The sequence below is a fragment of the Cetorhinus maximus genome, chromosome 34 (genome assembly GCF_964194155.1).
Source record: "Cetorhinus maximus chromosome 34, sCetMax3.hap1.1, whole genome shotgun sequence".
Classification (NCBI taxonomy): domain Eukaryota; kingdom Metazoa; phylum Chordata; class Chondrichthyes; order Lamniformes; family Cetorhinidae; genus Cetorhinus; species Cetorhinus maximus.
Window position 1 is genome coordinate 5,078,149 of NC_135912.1, and position 19,539 is coordinate 5,097,687.

The 19,539-nt window shown below is 43.8% G+C and overlaps 1 protein-coding gene across 1 annotated transcript in view; it reads left to right on the forward strand.

Annotated features, from left to right (window-relative positions):
- Positions 1-19,539, forward strand: part of LOC144671845 (uncharacterized) — a 148,006-nt gene that overhangs the window by 47,260 nt on the left and 81,207 nt on the right. Inside the window, exons 14-19 of the mRNA XM_078533894.1 lie at positions 2,451-2,519; positions 7,483-7,542; positions 8,252-8,366; positions 11,968-12,065; positions 15,025-15,130; positions 19,125-19,291. Of these exons, the coding sequence (XP_078390020.1) occupies positions 2,451-2,519; positions 7,483-7,542; positions 8,252-8,366; positions 11,968-12,065; positions 15,025-15,130; positions 19,125-19,291 (615 nt within the window). The remainder of the gene's footprint in view (positions 1-2,450; positions 2,520-7,482; positions 7,543-8,251; positions 8,367-11,967; positions 12,066-15,024; positions 15,131-19,124; positions 19,292-19,539) is intronic.

Sequence of the window (19,539 nt, forward strand, 5' to 3'; positions counted from 1 at the left end):
CAGGCGAAAAGAGATCCAGACTGTTGAACAGCTCCTGATGGGTATGACCTCTCTCCTCTTAAATCATTCGAGTAAACTTTTTTTTGGACTTTCTATATACTACTTGTAATCTGGAGACCAGAGCTCTTCACAGTGTGGCCTAACCAAAGTTTTGTACAAGTTTAACAGAACTTTTCTGTTTTTCAGTTCTCTAGTTATGAGCCCCAGTGTTTTGTTTTCTCTTATGGATAGATTGACATTTAGTGATTTCTATATTTGAGCCCCAGATCCTTCTGCACCTATATCCCACTGAGAGAATTATTTTCCATGGACTATGTGGCCCCCTTATCCTTGCTAACAAAATATACAGCCTCGCACTGATCTATTGCAGGGAGAGGCACAAAGCATGACCTTGGTGTTGCAATAAGTACAGAGTAGGCACGCTTTCACTTTAGAAGGGGGACTGACAGGTGCAAAGTATTTATTAACGGGGAGGGTGATGTAAGCGTGTAGTGAAGGGAACGGAGTCAGCACAGGTAACCTAGGAGTTACCACTCTGCACCAATCAAAATGGTAAATACAATATTGGAGAGACACAGCTTAAAAAAAGTGGTGTGTAAGTTTGTCGAGGATTTACAGTGCTCTGGTCAGAGCTCACTCTGTGGCCCCTACGCAGTCATAGATGAGAGTGTTGTAAAGAACAAGAATGGTCCCAAATGTAAATGTAATTTCCGATGTAACGTCTTGTAAATGTAATCTCTGAGAGATTAGAGAAGCCTAAACTTTACAGCCTTGAGAGAAAGTGGTTCGGTGGGCCAAATGGAATAATAAGAAATGCATTTATATAATGCTTTTCTTGACCACTGGACACCTAAAAGTGCTTTGCAGCCCATGAAGTACTTTTTGAAGTGTAGTCACTATTGTACTGCAGGAAACGTGGCAGCCAATTTTCGTGCAGCAAACAGCAATGTGATAATGACCAGATAGATAATCTGTTTTTGTGATGTTGATTGAGGGATACATATTGGCCAGGACACCGGGGTTAACTCCCCTGCTCTTCTTTGAAATAGTGCCCTGGGATCTTTTACATCCCTGAATATAGATGGGGCCTTGGTTAACATTTCATCTAGAAGAAGGCATCTCCGACACTCCAGTGTGGTAGTGCAGCACTCCCTCAGTATCAGCTTTAATTTTGTGATCAAGTCCTGGAGTGGGGCTTGAGCCCGGAACCGTGACTCAGAGGCGAGATGCTACCCACTGAGCCACAACTGACATTAAATCATTTTAGCTAGTTCTGGAATATTGCTGTAAGCCAAATCAAGCCATTAGGAAGCAGAGCATCAATTTATATATTTAAAACTGATGTGTGAGAGTTTATTTTTTTCAAAGGCTGCTAATTCCTTGGGATTAGCCAGATAAAATGGTGGAATAAAGTCTTGGGTGGAGGTAGGATCAACATGTGATGGAGTGCTTGGCCTGTTGGGTGGAATGAACTGGAGGAATAGGATTCTAGGACTTGATCATCCATTATTTCTTCCTTCCTTGCAGACCAACCATCGCTCCCTTACCTTTAAGAAGGAAAGTTCCCCTCTTCTCCCTTTCCTCAATTTGCTGACTCTTGCAGGGATTTCGGTCAGTGTCAGTGTATGTCCCCCAATGCCGCATTCAAGTGTCGTTCCTCACCTGAGACCAGGTAGTGAGTGACAAGAGGCTACTTGTTTGTGGTGAACTTGACCTTGTCCTCACCCAGCAGCTTGTGGCCCCTGAATGGTGATAGGAGGAAGGAACCCTGGCTGAATGTTCCTCTGCGCCCACAGCCTCCCTATTACTACCCCAGCTAAGGTCAGCACAAACCAGGAACAAAATTCACCACTGAATATAAATACTGTAACTGCCTTTGTTGCTGGACATTGTAAGTTTGGTGTGGAGACTGAACGATGAGTAAAGTAAGTGATTCATTCTTGCACAAGTCCATTAGGAAACAGCTCCAATGCTGTTATTGCAAAATTGCAGCACCTACAACATTTGGTTAATGTAATATTCATGGGATGTGGCCATCACTGGTGAGGCCAGAATGTGTTGCTCTTGAGAAGGTGGCGGTAAGAGATCTTTGCAGCCTGTGTGGTGTAGGTACATCCACCATGCTGTTAGGAAGGGGGTTCCTGGATTTTGACCCAGTGACAGTGAAGGAACGGTGATATAGTTCCAAGTCAGGATGGTGCACGGCTTGAAGGGGGACTTTAAGGGTTGGTGTTCCCATGCTTCTGCTGCCCTTGTCCTTCTAGATGGTAGAGGATGCGAGTTTGGGAGGCGCTGTTGAAGAAGCCTTGGTGCATTTTGTGGAGTGTAGGCACTGCGTCTGCTGTATACTGGTGATGGAGAGAGCAAATATTATGAAATATTGTGATGGTTTCCTACTCGTTTATTGACAGATATTTAATCTCAATGAATAGTTCCTTTTCTGTTTTCAGACGCCCAGCCAACCATCTGTATGCAGTAATGGAGCTCCAACGATGCCATCAGTCGTGGAAATTCGAGAGGTATGGTTGGGCTGAGGAAACCTATTGCATTGCTGTAACATTCTCAGAATTCAGCAGAGATTTCAGTGTTTCGGTGGCTACAGTGGGGTGAGGAAGTGATGTGGAGACCTTAAGACCCCAGGTTTTTTGCTCTCTCTTCTGTGTTCTGAGTTGGCTAGTTTGGCAGTAGTGGAGTGGGGTGTTCATTAATGAAGGCTTTAGCACTCCTGGTTTCGGAAAGGAAAAGTCAGCCAGGAGGTATTCCGGATTGCCATCATTAGATAAGAACATAACAAATAAACACAGGAGTGGACCATTTGGCCCCTCGAGCCTGCTCCACCGTTCAATAAGATCATGACTGATCACCTTGTGTTTCGATTTCCACGTTCCCATCTAACCCCAATAACCTTTGATTCCCTTGCCTAATAAGAATCTACCCCCTGCAGATAGATACAATCTATCTACCTCCTCCTTTAAAAATATTCAATGACCCTGCCTCCACCACCTTCTGAGGCAGAGGATTCCAAAGTTGCACAACCCTCTGAGAGAAAAAAATTTCTCCTCATCTCTCCTAAAAGGGTGACCCCTAATTTTAAAACAGTGCCCCCTAGTTCTGGACTCACCCACAAGAGGAAACATCCTTTGTCAAGGCCGTTCAGGATTTTGTATACTTCAATCAAATCACCCCTCACTCATCTGAACTAGTGGAAGCAGGCCCAGTCTGTCCAACCTTTCCTCATAAGACAGCCCACTCATTACAGCAATCAATCTGGTAAACCTCCTTTGAACCGCCTCCAATGCATTTACATCCTTCTTTAAATAAGTCCAAAACTGCACACAGTATTCGAGGTGCGGTCTCACCAATGCCCCGTATAACTAAAGCATAACATCCTTATTTTTATGTTCAATCTCTCGTAATAAAGGATAGCATTCCATTAGCCTTCTTTATTACTTGCTGTACCTGCATACTAACTTTTTGTGACTCATGTACTAGAACACCTAGATCCCTCTGCACCTCAGAATTATACAGCTGTTCTCCATTTAAGTAATACTCTGCTTGTTTGTTCTTCCTGCGAAAGTGAACAACTTCACATTTTCCCACATTAAACTCCATTTGCCAGATCTTTGCTCACTCACTCAACCTATCTATATCCATCTGCAACCTCCTCATGTCCTCTTCACAACATACTTTCTTACCTATCTTTGTGTCATCTGCAAATTTAGCTACCATGTCTTCGCTCTCCTTTTCTAAGTTATTGATGTAAAAGTTGAGGCCCTAGTACAGACCCCGTGGGACTCCACTCGTCACATGCCAATCAGAAAAAGACCCATTTAAGCATATTCTCTGCTTTCTGCCAGCCAGCCAATCTTCTATCCATGCTAATATGTTAACCGCTATACTATGTGCTTTTATTTTCCATTAATAATCTTTAATGTGTCACCTTAGCAAATGCCTTCCGGAAATCACGTCCAGTACATCTACAGGCTCCCCTTTATCCACTGCGCGTGTTACCCCTTCAAAAAACTGCAAAAAATTGGATAAATTTTCCTTTCACAAAACCAAGCTGACCCTTCCCTATTGCCTTGAGTTCTTCTAAGTGCCTCGCTATAACCTCCTTAATGTTCGTTTCTAATAAGCTCCCCACGACAGACGTCAAGCTAACTGGCCTATAGTTTCCTGTTTTCTGCCTCTCTCCCTTCTTGACTTGAGGGGTTATATTCGCTACTTTCCATTCTGATGGAAACTTTCCAGAATCTGGGGAATTTTGGAAAATTAACACCAGGGCATCAACGACTTCAGCCACCTCTTTTAAGAACCTAGGATGTGGTCCATTGGGGCCCAGAGACTTGCCAGCCTGCGACTCCATCAATTTACTCAGTACCGTTTCCCTAGTGATTTCAATTTCACCTTTCTCCTGTTCACCTCCTGATTTGCAGCTATTATTGGGATGTTTTTTGTATGCTCTATAGCAAACACAGAAGCAAAATATTCGTTGATTTCTTCTGCCATTTCCTTATTATCTGCTGTTAACTCCCCATTGTCACTCTCTAGGGGACCAACACTCACTTTACTTACTCTCTTCCTTTTTAAATACCTGTAGAAACTTTTACTATCTGTTTTTACGTTTCTAGCTAACTTCCTCTCGTACTCTAATTTCTTTCTCCTGATTAACGTTTTAGTCACTCTCTGCCATTCTTTATATTCTGTCCAATCATCTGTCCTGCCGCTCACCTTTGCAGAGTTGTATGCTTTTTCCTTAAGTTTGATGCTTTCTTTAACATTGTTAGTTAACGACGGATTGTGGGTCCTCCCCTTAGAATTGTTCTTTATAGTGGAATGCACTTATTCTGAATACTCTGAAATATCCCCTTAAATGTCTGCCACCACTTCTTTATTGATCTATCCTCTAGCCTATCCAGTTCACTTCAGCTAACTCGGCTTTCATCCCCACATATTTGCCTTTATTTAAGTTTAGGGTACTAGTCTTAGACCCGCCCTTCTCCCTTTCAAACTGGATGTAAAATTCAATCGTATTGTGTCGCTGCTACCTAGGGGTGCCTTTACTCTGACGTCATTCATTAATCCTGTCACGTTACACAATACCAAGTCTAATATAACCTGCTCTCTGGTTAGTTCCAGAACATGTTGCTCTAAGAAACGATCTGGAAAGCATCCTAAGAACTCCTCATCCAGGCTACTACTGCCAATCTGATTTTTCCAGTTTGTGTAGATTAAAATCACCCATGATTATTGCTGTCCCTTTATTACAAGCACCCAATATTTTCTCTTGAATGCTTTGCCCTACACTGTGGCTACTGTTAGGGGGCTTGCAGACCACTCCCAATAATGACTTTTCCCCCCTACTATTCCTCATCTCCACCCAAACCGATTCTACATCCTGATCTCCTGAACCAAGTTCATCTCTAACTATTGCACCAATGCCCTCTTTGATTAGCAGTGCTATCCCTCCACCTTTACCTAGCTTCCTATTCTCCTTGAATGTCATGTACCCTTCAATATTAAGGACCCAGTCTTTGTCGCCCTGCAGCCACGTCTCTATAATTGCTATCAGATCATATTTATTTACTTCAATGTGCGCCATCAATTCATTAATTTTGTTATAAATGCTCCATGCGTTCAGATAGTGAGCCTTCAGTTTTGTCTTTTTGTTACCTTTGTAGCATCTAGTCTTGACTGTTGATGTATTCTTAGATTTTTTTCTCTCTGTCCCTTCCTGCCATTCTCTAACTCTCATTTCCCATATTACTATTTTGCTCTCCTGCCTTGACTCTACACCTTGAATTGCTACCTCTACCCAAACTTGATCCCTTACCCTGTTGCTCAGTTTAAAGCCCTCTCTACTTCCCTAGCTATGTGATTTGTGAGGACACTCATCCCAGTATGGTTCAGGTGTAAACCGTTGCAACGGCACAGCCCCCACTTTCCCCAGCACTGATGCCAATGCTCCACAAACTGGAACCCACTTCTCCCACACCAGTCTTTGAGCCACGCATTTGCCTCTCTAATCTTATTTGCCCTATGCCAATTTGCACGTGGCTCAGGTAATAATCCAGAGATGATTTAATTTGGTGCCTAGCTCCTCATACTAACTTTGCAAAACCTCTTTACTAGTTCTACCTATGTCATTGGTACCGAGATGGACCACGACAACCGGATCTTCCACCTCTCACTGCAAGTTCCTCTCCAGCCCTGAGCAGATATCCTGAACTTTGGAACTGGGCAGGCAACATAGCTGTCTAGACTCTCGCTCTTTGCTGCAGAGAACTGTGTCAATCCCCCTCACTATAGTATCCCCTACTACCACTACATTCCTTTTTGCTCCCCTCACTTGAATGGCTTCCTGTACCACAGTGCCGTTGCCAGCCAGCTCATCCACCTTGAAGACTTCGCTTTCATCCACACAGGCTGTGAGCACTTCAAACCTGTTTGACAGTTGCAAAGTCTGAGGCTCCTCCACTATTGTCTGCTTGGTCCCATTACCTGCCTCACTGACAGTCACATCCTCCTGTCCCTCACTGTTGACCAAAACAGATATGACTGTCTTCTGGAACAAAGTACCCAGGTATTTCTCTCCCTCCCTTATGTTGCACAGTGCCTGCATTTCGGCTTCCAGATCAATAATCCTGATCCTCAAGCTTACATTTCCTGCAGATTTGTTTGTCATAGATCGCCTTGGCGCCCAAAAGCTCCCACATCTCACAGCTGCAACATAACACCTGTCCCGCAATTCTAACTTATGTTATTTACGCTTTAATTACTTTCCTCCTATGTATGCTACAATTTACTGTCTTTATTGAATGCTAGTACCACTGACAACTAAGGTTATATGCTTCGTAACTGCAAGGTATGTCTTTGCACTCTTTTATCCCCTGTCTCCGCTCTCCTTGCGCTCTTTTCTCCTGTGCCTCCATTCTCCTTGCGCTCTTTATCCTGTGTCTCCGCTCTCCTCGCGCTTTTTTCTCCTGTATCTTCACTCTCCTCGTGCTCTTTTCTCCTGTGTCTCTGATCCCTTCGCACTCTTTCCTCCTGTGTCTCCGCCGCTCTTTTCTTCTGTGTCTCCGCCGCTCTCTTTGTGCTCTTTTCTTCTGTGTCTCTGCCGCTCTCTTCGCACTCTTTTCTTCTGTGTCTCCGCCGCTCTCTTGGCGCTCTTTTCTCCTGTGTCTCCGCTGCTCTCTTTGCGCTCTTTTATCCATTCCCCAGTGAGTCCATCAGGGAAGTGTTTGTGTGGTGAGGCTGTTACGCACTCCATGGTTGAATGACCCGCCGGCAATCACTGCTTAGGCAAATGGAATGATTAGCAGCCGGCCACTCTGGACATTGTGGAGTGGCCAGTGCCCACGGTGTGACTCTGGAGAGCAAGATTCAGAGCCTTCAGCAGAGGAGGGCAGAAAAGCGGGATGGGTTGCAAGTTCAGCGTTGAAAGAATTTGTACATGTTTATCATGTCTTTGTGATCTTCCAGACATGTAGAAGACAGCTCCGTCGTAGACTCGTTGACATTCCACTCTGTGAAAACAGCAAGGTAATGTTGATGGGAAAGCTGCACCGAGGGTTGTAGGGTTAACTGTAAGCTAGCAAGCCAAAAATACATTTTCCCCGTGCTTGTGTACACTGTTCCTTTGGACGTACTGGTGCATGCACTGAAGTGCTAATGGTAAGATGGAGAGAACTTGGATCTATATGGCGCCTTTGCTGACCTCAGCTCATGCCAAAGAATTTCATAGCGATTAATTACATTTGAAGCGTTGTCACTGCTGTAGGAAATGCGGCAGTCAATAGTGCACTGCAAGCTCCCACAAACAGCAATGTGGTAATGATCAGCTCATCTTGTGTTTTTTTTTCTGATGTTGATTGAGGAGTAATTATTGGCCTGGAAACTGGGGAGAATTCCCCTGCGCTTCTTCAGCATAACGCGCATGGGATCTTTTACGCCCGCCTGGGAGGGTTTAACGTCTCACCTGAAAGACAGCATCTCTGACACTGCGCCACTCCCCCGGCAATGGAAATGTCAGCTTGCATTTTTATGCTCAACTTTCTGGGAGTGTGACTAGTGCCCACAACTTTCTGACTCAGACGAGCACGCTACCCACTGAGCAATAGCTGACCTTCAGCTTATATTCTTAAGTGGGTCTAGAATGAGAATGAAATACATAAATTGGAAAATTAGAATTGTGGTTCCATTTTTATTTTGTCAGGAGAAGAAACACTTTTTTTATTAATTGACTTTTTAGATGTCAGCGGAAAAATCTCCAGCGAGTTCACCGGGTGTCAGTGCTACACAGAAATCACCGCAAAATGACCTCTGGAAAATGTCAACTGCCCCTTGTGAAAAGCTCTCTCAGAATGGTAAGGACTCTGCTGGTATTATGGAAGGCCATAACTGGAGGCATTGAGGGTGCAGCCAACAAATGGTGACAACCTCTTGGGAAAATGTGTGGAAGTTGCAATCAAAACTGCATTTTTTTTCCCCCTTACTTTGTATTCTGGGGATCTGGGGGTGGCCTGTCTGGCAGTGAAATGGGCCACGGGTTACAGAACCAATGCAGGTGGATAAAGTTAAGATATGGATCAGCCACGAACTCTAGTTCGGAGTTCGGAGCTCAACTCTACCTTCTCCCCGCCCCAACCCCCTATCACTTAACCCTTAACCCTAAGTATCCAAAAATCTGTTGATCTCAATCTCGAATATACTCGATGACTGAGCATCCACAGCTCTCTCGGATAGAGAGCTCCAAAGATCCACAACTCTTGAGTGAAAAATATTCTCCTCATCTCAGTCCTAAATAGCCGACCCCTTATCCTGAGACTCTGACCCTAGTTCTAAATTCCCCAACTGAGGAAGCATCGTCCAAGCATCAACCCTCCTTATTTATATGTCTCGATAAGGTAACCTCTCATTCTTCTAAACTCTAGGAACCATAGTCTTAAGTCTTTGCTCAAAACAATCCCTCAGTCCAGGAAATTAGTCTTGTGAACCTTTGTTTGTCCCCTTTAAGGCAAGTATATCCTTCCTTAGGTGAGGAGACCAAAACTGTACACACTATTCCAGGTGTGGCCTTACAATGGCTCTAAATAATTGAGTAGCAGAACAGGCTCAAGGGGCTGTATGGCCTTCTCCTGTTCCTATGTTAGAGGTAGAACTTGCATTCAAGCTCACACCAGCAGAATGCAGGGTCCCCTTGTGTTTGGTCTCTGTAAGGGTCTTGTGCAAAATGAGTTCGGAGCAGTCACAATCTAATTCCTAATGAGCGTGAGCCCACAGCACTGCTTCTAATTCACTGTAGATTGCCAAACTGATAACCTCACCCACATTAGGGGGAAAAAGGGGGATAAAATGGATCATTGATGCAATTAGGGAAAACTCTTGAATTGGGGTTGAGGAACAATGTTGATGCGGTGCAGAGAGAATTTTGCTCTGTTTCTAATCTGTGGCATTACCTGACCTTGGGAGTGTTTGACTTTGAGGTTCAAATATATAAATCCTATGAAAGTGAGAATCCAGGGAGATAAAAATGCTTGAAAAGAAAATTGGGATTTTATCAGTAGGGATATACAAAAGAAGTAGTATTGAATTTATGCACAACGTTGGTTAGGCCATAGTGCACTGGGTGCAGTCTTGAACATCTCCATTATAGGGAAATAATTAAAGCTAAAGTCAACAAAATGATGTTCAAGGTGGGAAAGCACTTAGAAGAAGCTTGAGATATTGGAATTATTGCCACTGGAACAGAGAAAGCCAAGAGATTCAATCAAGATGTTCAAAATTGAATATTGCATAAAAGAGAGACTTGTTGCCAGAGCTTTTTGAGTTACCCAGTAGCTTGGGGAGCCCCTGTTGCTTTTTTCATGGCCAATCAGAGTTGACTTACCAACCAGTCAGAGTTGACTTACCAACCAGTCAGCATCCTTTTCTCCTGTAGTATAAATTGTTGTGATTGTTTGAAATTTGGCATTCTTGTGTTTGTCATGATGAGTGCAAGATGAAAAGCTTTGGAAACATGCCTCTCTGTTCAGCAGTATTCAAGTTCTGTACTACCAAACAACTGTTTTTAAAATTAATGGATATTTCTGAGTTGAATATTGAGAGACTTTTTTTTCTGCTTGAGGAGTCATTGATTCATAATTGTCAGAGAGGGAGGCAAGAAATTAACAATGTCTTTGCATATAGCGTCCTTGAAGGAACAGAGCATTTTGCCACTGGAAAATGTTAGGAATGTGGCAGGATTTAAGCAAGTACAGAAGTAGAGAAAGGCAGGGGACAGGAGGAAAGAAGAAAAAGGAAGATCTGTGGTTGGATGGAAGGCAGGAGCAATTAAAGGGGAGACGGTGGTGTAGTGGTAATGTCACTGGACTAGTAATCTAGAGGCCCAGGCTAATGCTCTGGGGATATGGGTTCAAATCCCATCCCGAGACGTGGTGGAATTTGAATTCACTTACAACCTGGAATTAAAAGCTAGTCTCAGTAATAGTGACCACAAAGCCATTGTCAATTGTTGTAAAAAACCTATCTGGTCCGCTAATGTTCCTTTAGGGAAGGAAACTTGCCACCCTTACTTGGTCTAGCCTACATGTGACTCCAGATCCACAGCAATGTGGTTGACTCTTAACTGCCCCCTGAAAATAGCAAGCCACTTCAATTCAAGGGCAATTAGGGATGGGCAATAAATGCTGGCATTGCTAGTGATGCCCACATTCCATGACAAAATAAATTTTAAAAATAACAAAAAGCAATGATTGTGCGATGCAAAAGGTGATGGTAATAGGGCGAGAGATGGGTTGTTATGAGAACCCGTGGTCTGATAAAATGGGGGCAGTGGTTCTGATCTGGAGATATTGAAATCATTGTTGAGCCCTAAGGTTATAAAAGGCCTCAATTGAAAAGTTCACCCATTTAGTACTGAACCTTCTGGCAAATCACCTCACCCTGGATGTTTTTTTTTTAATCTGTTAATTAGCCTGTGTAAAGAAGTTTTTCCTAATACCTTTCACAAATTGAAATTTTTGTCCCGTTGTCCTATTATCCCAGTTCATGTAAAGTAATACAGTGATTACACTTCAAATATACTTCATTGGCTATAAAGTGCTTTGCGATATCCTGTGATCATGAAAGGTACTATGAAAATGCAAATGTTTCTTTTTAATAGTTTGGGTCATGGCTCTATTGCATATGTAATATAATTTTTATTTTACAAATATATTCATTGAGGATCTGTCTTCTAGCAATTTAACCTGTGCCACCAGTGAATCAATTCGGTTAGATTCTTTAAAAAAAGTAGTGACAGAGGTGTTTCAAATGATCAAGTGAGTTGATAGTATAATAATTCGCTGCATATTCACTGAGCAAAGGAGGAATCTGGAGCAAGTCTTTGCTTAACACCGGTTTATTCGCCTAACCCAGAGAACACAGGCACAGGCTCCCTTTTCCACTTCCCCTAACAGGTGAAAACCAGCTCTTTTATGTACTTAAGAATAATGCCCTAACCTTTCCCCAGTGAGTAACAGCTGCTCTCATGTACAACTAGAGCATGCACTCGTGGCTGGATTACAACATTAAGAGATAAGGAGAAGCCATTTCCTCTGGTGGAGGGGGAATCCAGAACAAGGGGGGGCTTTAGAGCCAGGCCCTTCAGGGACGATGTCGGGAAGCACTTCTTCACACACACACGAGTGGAAATCTGGAAAACTCTTTCCCCCCCCAAAAAAACTGAGGCTAGTTGGGAGGGTGGGGGGAGGGGTGTTCAGTTGACCATTTCAGTACTGGGATTGATAGGTTTGTGTTGGGCAAGGATATTGAGGGCTAGGGGACGAAGGTGGGGAAATGGAGCCAAGGTATAGATTAGCCATGAGTTAATTGAATGACAAAATAGGCTGGAGGGGATAATTGGCTTCCCCCTGTTGCTATATTCCCTGCTCACCTTACTCAAGCTGAACTGTTCTGTCTCTCGAGATGGGTTTGAGGGTGGAAACTCTGAACCAAAAGAAAATGAAGAACTGCCCCAGATGAGACGCACTGAAATCCCGGGAACCGAATCGGAAAAAGCGTGGGTAATGTATCCAAGCCATCTTCATCCATTTGAATGCTATTGCTTCCTTGGATTTATGCTAAGTATTATAACAATAATAGGACTGTAAATTGACTTAAAATTGTACATATTGAGGAAACGTTTTGAAGGATTTGAGCATAATGCTTCTAAGTGCAAATATAAAATCCTAAGATCAGAAGAAATAGGAGTAGGCCATTCAGCCCCTCGAGCCTGCTCTGCCATTCAGTAAGATCATGGCTGATCCGATTGTGGCTTCAACTCCACTTTACTGCCTGCTCCCCACCCCCCCCCAAACCCTTGACTTCCTTGTAGATCAAAAATCTGTCTAACTCAGCCTTCAGTACCCAATTCAATGACCCAGTCTTCACTGCTCTCTGGGGAAGAGAATTCCAAACACTCATGTTCCTCTGAAAGAACAAATTCCTCCTCGTTTCCGCCTTAAATGGGAGACGACTTCTTTTTAAACCGTGCCCGCCCAGTTCTAGAATCCTCCTCGAGGGGAAACACCCTCTCAGCATCCATCCTGTCAAGCCCCTTTTTAAAATGTAAAAATTGTTAGCCTATTTAAAAGGTGTGGTAGACTTCGGGGGGGGACAGAGAATGGTGAAATAGGAAGACATTTTAATCCAGCTTTCTAGCCTTTCTCTTTGCCTGTCATTCTTTTTTCAGAAATATGTTTTCGTGAGTGTGAATTTCTGCAGAAATTTCCCTTCTGTTTGATGTGGCTTTTATGCTTTGTCTGCTTGCTGCCTTGTAACCAAGACAATAGTTATATAGGCGGCTGTTGACACCCACATGCTATACTGCTACGACTCTGCCCCTGACCAAGCCCAGACTGAAGGCATGAAGGTCTCCGTGGGGCCTCGTCGTCTAAGTCCACTTTTGCCTCGGAGTCAGAAGGTCATGGTTCAAGCCCCTCTTCTAACAGCTTGAACACACAATCCAGGATGGCACTCCCAGTGCAGTCCCGGGGGAGTGCTGCACTGTCTTTCAGATGAGTCGTTAAACTGAGATCCCCTCTGACCTTTCCAGCGTATGGCACTGTTTGAAGAAGAGCAGTAGAGTTCTCCTCGGTTTCCTGGCTAATATTCCTGCCAAAAACAGATTAACTGGTCATTTCCTCATTGCTGTTTTGTATGGCGTTGTTGTAGTTGCCTACATAGCAACAGTAATTGCACCTCCAAAAGTAATTCCTTGACTGCAAATCTCTTTGGGACACCCAAGGACATGAAAGGTGGTACATAAATGCCAGTTTCTTCTTTCATACTAAATTTTTAGATTGAGAGATTCTCAAAATTCTAAACTAGTCATCTCATAACCAAAAACTCATAGAACAGTTACAGCCCAGAAGGACGCCATTCGGCCCATCGTGTCTGTGCCACCTCTCTCCAAGAGCATCTCACCATGTCCCACTCCCCTGCCTTTTTGCTGTAGCCCTGCAATTTTTCTCTCTCCAGATAGTTATCCAACCCCCTTTTGAAAGCCAAGATTGAATCTGCATCCATCGCGCACGCAGGCAGTGCATTCCAGACCCTAATCTCTCGCTGTGTAAGATAAATCTTCATCATGTAGCCTTTGATTCTTTTACCAATCATCTTAAATGGGTATCCTCTGGTTCCTTATCCTTCTGCCAATGGAAACAAGTTTCCCCCTATCAACTCTGACCTGACCCCTCATGATTATGAAAATCCCCTCTCAGCCGTCTCTTCCTCTGAAGAGGACATGCCCCTGCTTCTCCCATCTATCCACCTATCTGAAGTTCCTCATTCCTGGAACCATTCTTGTAAATCTTTTCCACACTCTGTCTCAGACCTACACATCCTACCCACCTTCTGGTACCCAGAATTGGACATTTGAGCGCACACCAGTGCTTTGTAAAGGTTTGACATTAATTCCCAGCTTTTGTACGCTCTGCCTCTCTTTACAAAGCCCAGGATCCCAAATGCCTTATTAACTGCTTTCTCAACCTATCTTGCCACTTTCAATGACATGTGCAAATATACCCCAGGTCTCTGCTCCTGCACCCCCTTAAGAATTTATCCTTTATTTTACATCATTTCTCCTCATTATTCACACTACACCATGTAATGAATTTACCAACTAGACCATTCAGTGGCCCATGGGATAACCGTGTTCAAGGGTGCTGGTATCAAACCAGCTATATTAAATGGCCCAAAACTCTGGTTTTGGTTTAAATATATTCATACAACAGGCAATTGGTCAATTGCTGCAGGATCCATAATCTTGTGTTGCCTATTTCAACTTTTGTTGCTTTTTTTTTGGTGTCATTTTCAAACATGAGGTCTGGACTAATAATCCAGAAAGCTGGAGGTCAAATCCCACCACAGCAGTTAGGGGAATGAAGTGCTGGTACCAGTAAAAGTGACCGTGAGGCTATCAGGCCGTTGTTTAAAAACCCCCAACTGGTTCACTCGTACCGTTTAAGGAAGGAAACTTGCCGCCTTCACTGGGCGTCGCTTATACGTGACTCCAGTCCCACACCAACATGGCTGACCCTTGACTGCTCCCTGAAGTGGCCTTGCGGGTCTCTTTGTTGAATCAAACCAATGACGGACGCCAGTCCTGCCAGTGGCACCCACATCCTGAGAGTGAATTGTTTTTAAGTCTCCAGTTGAGAGGTGTTCACATGGAAATAGCTGGAAACTAAGGACCTCCTTATTGCAGTGCAGAGGGAAGATAACACACTGGGAGCTTTGCTGAGGTGAGTGTGAAGATGGATCACTGCAGGAGGGTAGAGAGTTTTTTAAAAAAAATTTAGATCTCTGAATGCTTGCTGCCAGCACTGGCTGCCAGAAGTGAGGAATTCTCCAGCCTCTGACATCCCACTCCAGGGTGATCAGCAGCGGCCATTAAAGTGCATAAATTAGAAAATAAGATTATGCTGAGCCTGTTAAGTGGAAGAAATACAAATTCTTTTTAATTGGCCATTTTTTTTTTAGGAGGCGGAGAAGGCAACTTTGAAGAAACCACAACTTGTCAGAAGAACACAGAAATCGCCACAGAAAAGAGACCGCTTTGGCCACTGGTTGCCGAGGGTTAACTCTGGTGAGGGACCTTGGGAAAGGGTGGCGCTCTGCTGGAGTTGTGATGGGGCAACTGAAGGCTCAAAGCTTCGAGCGTCTGGCCAACAAAAAGTGGTAGCATTGAGTTGGATGCTGTTCTTTTGCTTCAACTGCAATCCAGCCCGCCCTGACAAGCTGCCTCTTGTCTGCTGGCTGGAAGGGCCTTGCCCGATTTGCATTTGGGGTAGTCTTAATCTGGTCCGTCGTGAACATTGGCCCACAGCACAAAGCTGGCTGTAATTCAGCACTAATTGGAAATCTTGCTCAGAGAGGCCGGGCACAGGAGGGCTGATATAATAACCATAGGAAAATAGAGTGCAGGGAGAGGCTATTCGGTCCATCGTGCCTGTACTGGCTCTTTGAAAGATTTTTTAAAAATTCATCTTGGAATGTGGCTGGCTAGGCTGTCCTTTATTTCCCATCCCTAATTTCCCTAAGAAGGTGGTGGTGAGCTGCCTTCTTTAACCGCTGCAGCCCATGTGGTATTGGTACACCACAGTGGTGTTAGTGAGGAAGTTCCAGGATTTCGACCCAGTGACAGTGAAGGAACGGCGATATATTTCCAAGTCAGGGTGGTGAGTGGCTTGGAGGGAAACTTCCAGGTGGCGGTGTTCCCATTTGTCTGCTGCTCTTGTCCTTCTAGATGGTAATGGGTCGTGAGTTTGGAAGGTGCTGTCGAATGAGGCATGGTGAATTCCTGCAGTGCATCTTGTAGATGGTACATACTGCTGCCACTCTGCGTCAGTATTGGACGGAGTGAATATTTGTGGATGGGGCCAACCAAGCGGGGCTGCTTTGCCCTGGATTGTGTCAACCTTCTTGAGTGTTGTTGGACCTGCACTCATCCAGGCAAGTGGAGAGTATTCCATCACACTCCTGACTTGTGTCTTGTAGATGGTGGACAGGCTTTGGGGAGTAGATGGTTGGCAGGCTTCGGGGAATTAGGAGATGAGTTACTCATTGCACGATTCAGAGCCTCTGACCTGTTCTTGTAGCTACAGTATTTATATAGTTAGTCCAGTTCAGTTTCTGGTCAATGGTAACCCCCAGAATGTTGAGGATTCAGCAGTGATAATGCCATTGAATGCCATGGGGTGATGGTTAGATTCTGTCTTTTTGGAGATGCTAATCGTCTGGCACTTGTGTGGCACGAATGTTACTTGTCACTTGTCAGCCCAAGCCTGGATACCTGTGCAATTAATCCCCCTCCCCTTTTTCTCCTTGTAAGTGTTTCCCCTTCAAGTATTTAGCCAGTTGCCTTTCATAAATTGGAAGATGTCTCAATGATCCAGTAGGGAGCATCTAGGGTTTTGCTGAGGTATATTGTAACAGTGGTGTAACTCTGCATGGTAGACCCGCCCTTGAGAGAGGTGATGGTTGCATGTGATGTGTAAACTGAAGCACCATGTATTTCCCCAATTGTTAATAGCCTTTATGAATATAAAATTCACACAGATTCTCTTCTTGTCTTCTCCTCACCCCATCCCCACAATTTGGTGTAAACGACCTGCTTACTAATGTTAGACACGTAATTGGTTTATTGAAACATTGTCATCGTGGTGGTGGTGTCAGGTACCGACTTCTGATGACTATGCAAATAAAGCAAATGATCATAATTCATGTTATAGTTATGGACAGTTAATAAAATAAAACTAAAGTATAAAATAATAAAAAGATTGCATAATTATGATCATTTCAGCATACAAATAATTCTAACATATTGCAAATGCGGGTCTCCTTATATGTTGTCAGGTTGAGTTCATTGAATTCTTAACCATTTCCATAGTATTTGAGTTTTATAAAGTAGGGGATTGGGCTGTATGATAGTCTTCTGTTGTTCTATATTGGAAGGTATGGCAGAGTGACCCACATTGATTTGGCTGCTGAGATCTAAGTTTGAGAGAAATATTTGTTTAAAGCTCGCTTGCCTGTGCTTTCTCCATTCCGGCATATTGTTTATATTAGAGCCAGCCCAAAATGCCTGTTTATTTTATGAGGCCTTGCAATTTGAAAACCTAACACGGCAGCACTTTGAGTAACTCTGCTTGTTCCTTCAACCATAGCTGATCAGTTCTTCCTGTGCAATTGCCAAGCATTTTGCTTGGCACAGTCTGATGTGATACTGAGTTAGGGAAAAAAAAGTCCTAGGAAGCTTTACATGCTGTTATTGTCCCAGCAAGGTCCAGAACATTCAGTTCTTCACAGCTGCTCAATTTCATACCCCATACCTCCTATGGCCTAACCTTTATATCTGCAATACTCTTCAATATTGAATAAATAAAATTAGTTTTAGGGGGCACATAATGAAAGAGTGATGGCAGTAGTTTCATTTGTGGCTCTCCAAAGGAAAGCACCTGAAGGGAAAGCAGGGCTCCGGGGAAAAGACAGGGAAGTGGGACTAGGTGAATTGCTCTTGCAGAGAGCCAGCAGGGACTTGATGGGCTGAATGACTTCTGTCTGTGCTGTTACCATTCTATGATTCTAATAAATTCTTCCTGATCCTATGTCACAACAGTGACTACACTTCAAGTTTTTCATTGGCTGTAAAGAGCTTTTGCTGCACACTGTGGTCGTGAAAGGTACAAGGAATGCAGAAAGTTAGCATGCAGGCGCAGTGACCAATTAGGAGGGCAAATGGCATGTTGGCCTTTATTGCAAGGGGATTAGAGTACAAGAATAAAGAAGCCTTGCTACAGTTGTACAGGGTTTTGGTGAGACTGCATCTGGAGTATTTGTACAGCTTTCGTCTCCACATTTAAGAAAGGATATACTTGCGTTGGAGGCGGTACAGTGAAGGCTCAATTAATTGGTACCTGGGATGAGGAGGTTGTCCTATGATGAGAGGCTGAGTAACTTGGCTTATATTCTCTGGAGTTTAGAAGAATAAGAGGCGATCTCATTGAAACCTACAAAATTTTGAAGGGGCTTGTTCGGGTGGACGCTGAGAGATTGTTTCCGCTGGTCGGGGAATCTAAAACACGGGGGCACGGTCTCAGGATAAGGGGCCGATCATTTAGGACTGAGATGAGGAGAAATTACTTCACTCAAAGGGTTGTGAATCTTTCAAATTCTCTACCCAGAGGATTGTGGATTCTCCATCGTTGAATACGTTTAAGGCTGGAGTAGACAGATTTTTGGTGTCTCAGGGAATCAAGGGATATGGGGAGTGGGCAGGAAAGTGGAGCTGAAGCTCAAGATCAGCCATGATTGACTGAATGGTGGAGCGGGCATGATAGACCGTGTGGTCTACTTCTATTTCTTATGTTTTTATAAGTGCAAGCCTGTCTGCTATTTGTAATAAATTGACTTCTCATTTATTTGGATCAATGTTCTCTGAGGCGACATGAGGCAGAAATCTTTTTTGCACAATGTGTAGTTAGGATTTGGAATGTACTGCCTGATGGGTTAATGAACACAGACTCAATAGCAGCTTTCAAAACAGAATTGAATAAATACTTGGAAGGAGAAAAAATTGCAACGAGAGAGAGTGGGACTAACCAGGGGGACACGATGGCGTAGTGGCAATGTCACTGGACTAGTAACCCAGGGGGCCAGGCTGGGAACACCGGGTTAGAATCCCACCAAGGCAGCTAGTGGAATTTAAATTTAATTCATAAATCTGGAATTGAAAACTAGTCTCAGTAACGGTGAAAGTTTTTTTTATAGAACTGGATTATTCTTTGACAGAGCTGGTGCAGACTTGATAGACCAATGTGCAAGGGTACGGGGAAAAGGCAGGGCAATGGCACGAGTTCACGATGCTCATTTGGAAAGCTGGTGCAGACATGTTGGGCCAAATGGCCTCCTCCTGTGCTGTTAAGACTCTGTGGTCTCCTTATCTACATTTCTCCTTTTTTTTTTCCGGTTTGCTTGAAGTAATAGTCTGAGTTCATTACACCAAAGCTACCAATATTTTGATATACTTAATTGGAGATTGTTCAATTTTGTTTACCTTTTTTCTGGTTAATACCTTGAAGGGAAGCTGGATACAAAGGTCGAAGGGAAGCTGGATACAAAGGTCAAAGGGAAGATGGATACAAAGGCCAAAGGCAAGCAAGATGCGGATGTAAAATGCAACGCAAATGAAGAAAACTCACTGGTACAGAAAATTGAAGCACCAGGTATAGAGCCGGAAAGGACGAAGGTAATTCTTCCAAAGCAGCTATATCCCTCGTGTTTGCTGATGCTTCAACGTTTAAGTTATATGTGTAGGGAATAGGGCCAGAGGTCGTCTCTTGTCCTCAAGGGCATGTGTGCCATGAGGACTCAGAGCAGAGAAGGTTAAGAGGAGTTTGATTGAGATGTTCGAAATAATGAATGGCTTTGACGAGTAAATATAGCAAAACTGTATTTTCGGTGGAAGGCGTCTTGGTAACCAGAGGACGCAGATTT